General features: G+C 50.1%; 1 protein-coding gene across 3 annotated transcripts; it reads left to right on the forward strand.

Annotated features, from left to right (window-relative positions):
• The first annotated feature begins 818 nt into the window (after nucleotides 1–818).
• Nucleotides 819–8,899, forward strand: usp28 (ubiquitin specific peptidase 28). Of its 3 annotated transcripts, none has more exons than XM_085935665.1 (26): nucleotides 819–999; nucleotides 2,110–2,187; nucleotides 2,286–2,406; nucleotides 2,538–2,625; nucleotides 2,701–2,863; nucleotides 3,248–3,334; nucleotides 3,405–3,542; nucleotides 3,606–3,676; nucleotides 3,735–3,811; nucleotides 3,887–4,035; nucleotides 4,120–4,247; nucleotides 4,424–4,519; nucleotides 4,580–4,723; nucleotides 4,795–4,958; nucleotides 5,055–5,125; nucleotides 5,211–5,439; nucleotides 5,508–5,834; nucleotides 5,921–6,060; nucleotides 6,208–6,483; nucleotides 6,551–6,646; nucleotides 6,729–6,907; nucleotides 7,238–7,316; nucleotides 7,389–7,468; nucleotides 7,536–7,659; nucleotides 7,869–8,064; nucleotides 8,142–8,899. In XM_085935665.1, exons 1-26 carry the CDS (start codon nucleotides 955–957, stop codon nucleotides 8,315–8,317), a joined length of 3,522 nt encoding a protein of 1,173 aa, XP_085791791.1. In that variant the 5' UTR covers nucleotides 819–954; the 3' UTR covers nucleotides 8,318–8,899. The 3 variants fall into 3 exon arrangements, with proteins under 3 accessions (XP_085791791.1, XP_085791792.1, XP_085791793.1); XM_085935666.1 differs by having other exon boundaries at nucleotides 5,508–5,825; XM_085935667.1 differs by having other exon boundaries at nucleotides 2,113–2,187.
• Nucleotides 8,900–9,188: the final 289 nt, after the last annotated feature.

Below are 9,188 nucleotides of genomic sequence, written 5' to 3' on the forward strand. Positions count from 1 at the left end.
GCATTTTGACGGTCATTCAAAATATTGCAATTAAAGCTTTGCGCGAGATTTCTTTTTTTTTTTTTAAGCTACAGTATTTCAATCAACAGAAGAGCATCTTACCTGTCAACAGTAGCAAGCAAATGACAGACATTGAGCTGGAATTTCTTTTCTCTTCTTTTTCTTCTTCTTTAATAGCAAAATATCCTGAGTGGGATCAAAAAGGAGCCCGGAGTGGTCCGGAGTGAAGAGCCAGAACACACACAGGGCTAGTGTAGAATTATTAATTTTTTTTTACGATATTGATCTTCACCAACCCGAGTAAGCTGATACTGTCCATAGAATGATGAAACAGACGAGACAAGATGCGCCCTCAGAGACAGACCATCGTCAACATCAATTAAATACAAATGGGTTTTTTTGTTTTTTTTATGGATATATTTTATGTTGTTTTAACAAAAGCAGAAGAGAAGTCTTATTGTACCATTACGACTTTTTGCTGGCTTTCTGTTTTTGACTAACATAAAGTAAATGACTATGGAAGAGGTTTAGGGACAGTGAAGGGAAAAAAAAAAGGGGGGGGGGTAATAGGATTCTAACTTTTCTTCTCAGAATTATGACTTTAAAGTGAGAATTCATAAAAGTCAGGATTAAATTATTCTCAGAATTCTAATCACTTTAAAGTCAGAATTCTGACTTTATTCTCAGAATTCTGACCACTTTAAAGTCAGAATTCTGGGAATCCTCTTTCGTAAATGACAGACTGGACAAGTGATGGGGAAAACAAATGATTGACGTCGTTGCTGTGTTGTTCAACACGCCTCCTTGTCAATCACGTCGCGGCTGCGCGCATGCCGCCGGGCCGAGCACGCGCGCGTCGCTCGGCGCTCTCCGCGTGTGACAGATGGCGTGCCAGTGACTCCGCACCCGGGGCTGAAATTGGAAAACGGCAAGAAATTTGGTTGCGATTTTGCGATGAGAATCGAAGAGAGCGAAAATGGAGAGAACTCAGCCAACTCGGTGAGCGCAAAAAAAAATAAAAAAATAAAATGGACCACGCGAATGGAATTAACACAAATGACATATGAGCGTGAAAGGCCCTAACTAACCGGGCTTGTGTTACTAACTAACGCCGAAACCTCGACGTGGTTAAAGTTGAATTTCTCCTCTTATTATATTGAGAATCAACATAAGACGTAAAAAAAGCGTTTGCATTTTTTTTTTTGTGGACTTCACTTGAAAATGTAAACAATTGAAGAATTGAACATGAAGTGACATACTTTTTTCAAACGAGTAATGACATACTGTATTTGAGACCTATTTTGGTGATTCCTCATTTGTCCTTTTAGGGTCTTGTGTTCTAAGTGACGTGCACTGTCAAATTCTGTCATATTTAGACAGTTAGTCCTCCGACAAGTAAACAAATCATTTCAATCCATGTTGTGTGGAAAGCAATGGGAAGTCATCAAGCTGTTGTTATTGTTTTTCCCCAAACACTCTGATAGTATTCAAAATTGTAAAATTATTCCTCTGTGTCCTCAAATCTGTCATTTATTTATTTATGTATTTATTTAGACTGTGTGTGAGTGTGTGTATATTTTTGTGCGAGAGCGAGTCACAGTGGCTTTGTGATGTATTCCGGTGGCATGCCGAGCAGAATGATAAACAGAAGCCTGTCCTATCCATGTCAGCAGCTTAAAATAGAGGCAAAGCGAGGGCTCTCTGATATACCCGGGACACCATATAAGTCTGGTCCCCCTGCTCTGGGCTTTGTGTGTGTTTGTGTGTGTGTGTGTGCGACGCGTGCACCTGTTGTTGTAATGACAGGCTTTATATAGCGCAGCAGCTCGCCCGCCCTCGCGCAACTCACTGAGCTGCCTCCGTCCGTTTTGTATTGAAACGCTTCATGTGTCCACAAGGTGAAAACACACCCGGCGCTCGGTTCAAATTGTCCTCACTCGCCATGGGTTGATGACAATGACATGATGGCCGCTCGCCGTCTTGGCCTCGTATGACAACGATGCCTCGGCATTCGGGCTTTTGATATCGCATCCTCGAGGGCTCTCCTGATTGGAACCTGAAAAGCTCAGAATGGTCAATGACGTGCATCTATTGTTTTTTTTTGGACAGCAGACCGAGATGCTGATCAACCAGCTGAGGGAGATCACCGGGGTCCAAGATCCTCACCTTCTCTGCAGAGCCTTAAAAGTAAGGCAAAGAAGTCCGATCGAGTATAGCGTGTGCGTGCGTGTTGATATCTAGCGTACGTTTGCGGCCTTTATCTTTTCCCACCTTATCTCCTGAAGGCCGGTCGGGGTGACATCGGACACGCCGTCGGTCTCCTGACAAGTCAACCGGTGGAGGTTGGGGATGGCGGAGAGCTGCAAGAGTTGGGGACGCCCACGGTAGCCTGGGAAGGACACAAAGGTGGTATACACAGCTTTCTTTATTAGCTTTCTAGATTTGGTTCGTTGCAAAACGGATTGCCGTTTCCTTTTGGTCCTGTAGAACAGAGGCCAAGTGTCGAATCTCCATGTGAAAGATTTTCTTTTCTTCAGGCGTCCACACAGATGAACTCCAAACCGCCATCGAGTTGAGCCTGCAGGAGTCCCACAAGGCTCAGGAAGAGGAGCGAGAGTTCCATCGGTACCACCCTTTGCATTATTAGGAATGCCTTTTATGCAAATTGGCAATCACATTCACGACGGACACCTCGGGCAGGGCTCTGGAGGCCAGCGCCGAGGAGAACCCAGCCAGGGGTAAGAAGAAGAGATGCGAGGCCCACAGCGACATGAGCAGCCCCGCCGACTGGATCCGCAAGGACGACTGGCCCGTGGGACTTCGCAACGTGGGCAACACCTGCTGGTTCAGCGCCGTCATCCAGGTGAGCGCGAGCGGCGTGCTTTCAACTCCCTAGCGCCGTGGCATTTTCCAACTAGCGACGCTAACAGCATCAAGTGCTTTTTTGTTTTCATCGCGGAGACTATTGTCGATTCAACCTAGCGGCGAATACGAGCTCAGCGGTGAAATGAAATTATGCCAATTGAATCTGACCGCCGGAGTCACTCTTGAGAGCTCGCCGGCTCCATTCAACTTCCCGCAAAATATTATCAGGAGACACATGAGTGCTCAATTTCATTTTAGTGACTCATAAGACAAACTGTTCCCCTCATAGGAAACACGCATGGAAAGTACTTAGTGCTTATTTCGGGGGAATGGAAAGTGAAATCAAAGCTTAGAAAGTACGACTTGTTTTCTCGCCTTGCAGTCCCTCTTCCACCTGCCCGTGTTTAAAAGGCTGGTGCTGGACTACCGCCTCTCTGAGCAAATCCTGGACAGGTGTAAGAGCCACACGGTGAGCATCGGCGGCGGCAAAGACGGACGGACAGACGGAAAGCAGGTGAACGCTGAATTTGTGCCTACAGGACAAGCGGAACATTGCCTTCATGCAGGAGTTGCGCTGCCTCTTCGCCCTCATGGTGGGCTCCACGCGCAGCTTCGTGGACCCCTCTGCCGCCGTGGAGCTCCTGCGAGAGGCTTTTCGGACCAGCGAGGCCCAGCAGGTACAAGCCGTACGCGAGCCAGGACCATGAGATTTTGGATACTGACCCTCCCTTCCCATTCAGGATGTGAGCGAGTTCTCCCACAAGCTTCTGGACTGGTTAGAAGACGCCTTCCAGTTGGCTGCCAACGGAGAGTAAGTTCTACAAGAGAACCAGCCGCAAATACCGCATTGATTTTGCTTTTGCTTCCAGCAATGCCACAGACAAGCAAAACAACCCCATGGTCCAACTTTTCTACGGCACCTTTGTGACCCAGCGCAAGCACCAAGGTACCTGCGTCGGTCCCGGTGAGCTGCGCGATACGCAGCGCTCGCTGGCTCAACTTGCGTGTTTGTTGACTGCAGGTGAAGTTGTATGCAACACAGAGCAGTTTGGCCAGTATCCTTTGCAAGTCAACGGCTTCAATAATCTGGACGAGTGCCTGGAAGGAGCCATGGTGGAGAGAGACATCGAGGCACTCCATGCCCAACACGGCGAGCCGGCTGGCCGAGAGGTAGGTCACCTTCACATCCTTTTTTTTCTGTCCTGATCACCATTGAGGTGTGTTTTTTTTTTTGTTTTGGGCTCTTTTTTGCAGAGATGGTTCAAAAAACTGCCACCCGTTCTGACATTTGAATTGTCCAGATTTGAATTCAACACGCAGCTCGGCCGCCCGGAGAAAATACACAAGAAATTGGAATTCCCGCAAATCATCTACATGGATAGGTGAGCACTTGCCAATGGAAGGAAAGAAATATACATCATAAAGAATAATACATAATAGTATAATATATATGATGAATAATACAAATAAATATAATCAAAAAGTCCAAAAATCATGACAAATTATCAGTCACAGTTGTAATAGTGAAAGGGATTTTTGCTGACATGGTCTTTTCCAGATATCTTCACCAAAACCTGACATGTACGCACGAGAGGCGAGGAGAAGTGAAAAAAGTGAAGGAGCAGCTCGCAGATCTTCAACAGAAACTGGAATGGTAGCGTACGCTGTTGAATGGCCTCCTGTGCTTGCTGTGACCAAATGTGTTTCCGTGTAGCTATCAACGCTACGGCTCGGGCCCCAACAAGTACCCTCTGGCCGACATGCTGCAGTTTGTGTTGGAGTTTGCCTCCAGCAAGCCCGCCGCACTTTTGCCGGTCCTCCCTTCATCGGCCGTGGACGCCGGCCGAGAGGACGACGGGTGAGCTCGGAGCGCAGATGATGCGATGGAAAAGTTCTGTTTGGTGAATGGGATTGATGGTCTTCCCTCAGTGAGGTGGCACAGGAAGAGGGGGAACTGTTGTCCAGCTGCCAGCCCATTCCCAAGACCTTCAGCCAGGGCTGCACCCCAGCCAATGACATCTCCGAGGAGGAGCTGCGCTTTGTTCAGGGCTGCCTCCAGCGGTGGAGGACGGAAGTGGAGAAGGACATTCACGGTATGGGAGGGAGGTGGTGTTCTGGTGGGCCAATATTCCAAACACTCGCTTCTCTGGATTCATTCCCACCTTTCTCGTGTCGCTTGGCCGCCGCAGAGCTAAAGGCCAACATCGAGAGACTCAGTCAGACGCTGGAGGGCATGTACTCGGACGACAGCCTCTGCCAGGTGATCTTTCCTCAAGTCCCGCGTCACTTTCACCCATTGATCCTTTTATTTTTTGTTTGTTTTAAGTTGTCATGTCCATCCTTAGGTGCCCTACAGACTCCACGCGGTGCTGGTCCACGAGGGCCAGGCCTCAGCAGGCCACTACTGGGCGTACATTTACGACCACACCAACCAGCGCTGGATGAAATGCAACGACATCTCCGTCACCGAGTCCTCGTGGGAGGAGCTGGAACGAGATTCTTTCGGCGGCACGACCAACGCTAGCGCCTACTGTCTCATGTACATCGATGACAGGCTGCCGCATCTTATTAGCGGTACCGGAGCGCCACCTGAGCTCTTTGTTTCATTTCAACAAGCCCAATAACGGCCACTTTCCGTTCAGAGCGCGCAGACAACGAGACGGGCCAGGTGCTGCGCGGTATGGACTCCCTGCCGCCCATCCTAAGACGCTTCGTGCAACAGGACAACCGCTGGTTCCAGCAGGAGCTCAGCGAGTGGGAGGAGCAACTCCGCCAGGCGGCGGCGCCTCCGGACGAGTCGGACGAGCCCCCGGAAGCCGAGCCTCAACCCCCGGAAGCCGACCGCGACCCTCAGCCCTCGCCGCCTGTCGAACCCGTGCCGCAGGCCCAGGGAGCCGCTGCTGCTTCGCAAGCGGAAGACCGAAGCCATCCAGAGCCTGACGCTGCAGGCCCGCTTGAAGGTCTTGAAGGTCTTTGGAAATATATATATTAGCAATATGAATTCATTTAACCTTCAAATCAAAGAAAATAATCCCACCCCCTCCACCCTTAAAAGAATTAGACGAAGCAGCCGCAGCCCTTCCTCCCTCAGACTGCCAACCAGATGACGGCGAACCCGACAACAGCGACATGGTGGAACCCGAGCGGTGTTCTGACGTTGCCGCCGTCGTAGCTGAGAGAGAACCTCAAAGTCAGGTGGGTGGAAAGCACCTGTTTCCCCACTCTCCCCCTCCCTCCCAGCTTTGTCAAATATGGGTCACGTATTTCAAGTGCCGTAGATGTTACATTGATGTGTTGAGGAGCATGTAGGATTCACAATGGTGTTGCTCCGCTCTGCGTCAGAGTCCCCAAGTCGAACTCGGCGCTAACCGTTCGCCGCCAGACCTCTCCGTAAAGAACGAAGACGCACAGGAGGAGGAGGAGGAGGAAAAAATGGAGGAAACGGCTCGAGGTGACGCCGATGCCTCTTCGGAGGAAGCTCCTCGCCGCCAGTCCGATCAGGAGCAGCCCATGCCAGCGGCGGGGCGGCGGCAAGCCCAGAACGAGGTGTCCGAGGTAGAGATCCCCAACGTGGGCAGGATCATGGTGAGGGCAGACGCTGACGGATACAACGAAGAGGTAAGTAAGCAAGCAAGGCGTCAAAAAGGGATGACAAATCAAACTCGGCTTGTCACCTGCCCGACAGATGATGTTGACCCCGGCCATGCAGGGCATCATTCTTGCCATTGCAAAGGCCAGACAAGCATTCGACTCGGAGGGTCCCGAGGCGGGACTCATCAAGGTGGCTCGCTCGCTCGCTGGCGAACTTCTCTTTTTACTTTATGGACGATTGAAAATGGCTTTGGCTTCCCTCCACCAACCAGGCCTTCCACGAGGAGTACTCCCGCTTGTACGAGCTCTCCCAGGAGGAGACCACGCCGCGGGAAGACGCACGCCTGCAGCACGCCCTTGTTTACTTCTTCCAGAACAAAGCGCCCAAACGCGTCATCGAGAGGACGCTGCTCGAGCAGTTCACTGACCGCAACCTGAGCTACGATGAGAGGTGACATACTTTGTGTGGACATTCCCCCCCTTCCCTACTATTATTGCATTTAACATCACTTATGTTTGTTGGAAATTCCAAAATCCGACCAGATTCCAAGTATGGGAATTTTTTACTTTTGAAAGCTAAACAAATGGAGCGAGGTGGGCACGGAATACTATCGACATAGATTTATTGAGGCAAACAAAAAAACAGTTTCATCAACTCATCTCGATACGGAATGTAAATACCGCCATCCAATGGCCAGATGAGGGTAACTGGTGCAAAACGTGGCTCCCTCACCTTCTGAATTTCCAATGATTCAACCTGCGCCCAATGTTGGTCTGGCAGAGCCATCGGCATCATGAGGGAAGCTCGAGCCAAGCTGCGCCTCATCAAACCTGAGGACATGGACATGGATGAGTACCTGGTACTTTCATGCCAATCTTGTTCAGCAATTTGTCTACTTTGATTGACATGTTCTAAATTTGAAATCCCACAGCAGTGGCACGACGACTACAGAACGTTCCGGACTGTCTTTGTCTACCTGCTGACCGGACTGGAGCACTACCAGCACGGCAAGTAAGTGTCCCGCATCACTGAATGGCTTCCACAAAGCCTGACCTTTTTTTTTTCTTCTGCATTTCAGAATGCGCGAAGCTCTGACCTACCTGGCTCACGCCTACGACGCCAACGCCGCCCTACTGGCGAGCGGAGAGAAACGCGGCGTGGACACGTCTCTGATTGCACTGTACAGGAGAAAGTGCCTCATGGTGAGTGGTTCCACGTTGCTTAATTCCAAACCAATTTCAATGAAAGGAATCCCACTTTTAGAAATATCCTTTCTAACTTAATACATGGCCGAGGTATCGGGTCCGACTCGATATCAGACAACATTCAAAATCAAGCGAGTCCACTGGAGTGCAAAAATAAAAAAATCCTTGTTTCAAGAATTGTGAGGTCCTTTCCGTACTCCTCACAGAGCTTGAACGAAAGGGCCACGCGGCTCTTTGCCAGCGGTGACGAGAGTAAGGTGGAGGAGGGCGTGGCCATCATGGACGAAGCGGTCATCCCCTGCCTGCACCTGATGAGCCGGGAGGTGTCGTCACAGGAGGACCGCGACACCATGGAGAGCATCCGCAGTCAGTGGTGCTGCTGCCTGGGGCAGGACATGGACGGTAACTAGACCAGTCTCGGCACCTTTATCTCGGAGACGAGACGGCCTTCTGAGCTTTGGCCTTTTTTTCCTCTGCAGACTCACTCCAGATGAAACTGGGCGAATTTCTGCCACGGGTCCTGGACTGCTCTACCCAGACGGCGGTCCTCAAAGACCCCCCCAAGGTCCACGTCAACCAAGCTCATGACCTGTGCAGCCGCCTGGCCGCCGTCATGGAATCCATCCGGAACACCGCCGTGGTGGCTGTCAAGTAATCATAGTCGCCCGATGGACTTTTGATGGCAAACCGACCGCCGGCTTGACACTCGCGCGTCATTTCCTGTAATGTGTGTCGCTAGCCGTTAGCCGTGTTAGCAAGTAGCCATTTTGACACGGGATAGTAGTACAAGGAAGGAAGAAGACTCGGATTTGGATCAGTCCTGTCTTGAAGCACTTAATCACTTGTTCATTTTGCCCATGAAGCGTAGTTCAGCACAAAGACGTTCCCCATGCAGGAAGTGACACGAGTGGGATGACGTACGCGCACGACAGCAACACGTTTGTAATACTAATGCCAATTTGCATTTGTTTTTCTATATACGTATGTATTTTGTATTTTTACAGACTTTGGTAAGTGGCCGTATGCACGTAGATGAAAGTCGAGAGCTAGCAAAGGATGTGATTTGAAGGAAGTGCAATAGAGTCATTCGAAACGCTGGACCCCAAGGAGCAAACACGGTGTATGGAAAAAGCCACACTTGATGGGGGGGGGGGTGCACATGGATGACATGAAACCTCAACAATGCTCTCAAGTCCAAAAACAACACGGTTCTGTCACATGCCACCGATACCAACGCGTCGGGCTAGTCCTGAATAAATGTTTGAAATGTGATCTTTTCGTCTTTGCAAATGATTTCACGGCATCTCGTATACAGAGCCAGTGAAGTCGACAGTGGACACCCTGAACCGATTGCCAGCCAATCGCAGGGCACACAGAGACAAACAATCATTCGCACTCATACCTAGGGACAATTCAGAGTCTTCAATTGGTCTACCAAGCATGTTTTTGGGATGTGGGAGGAGACCGGAGTGCCCAGAGAAAACCCACGCGGACTTGGGGAGAACATGCAAACTCCAACACAGTGA

The sequence above is a fragment of the Syngnathus leptorhynchus genome, chromosome 17, assembly GCF_054491065.1.
Source record: "Syngnathus leptorhynchus isolate UIUO chromosome 17, UIUO_Slep, whole genome shotgun sequence".
Lineage (NCBI taxonomy): Eukaryota > Metazoa > Chordata > Actinopteri > Syngnathiformes > Syngnathidae > Syngnathus > Syngnathus leptorhynchus.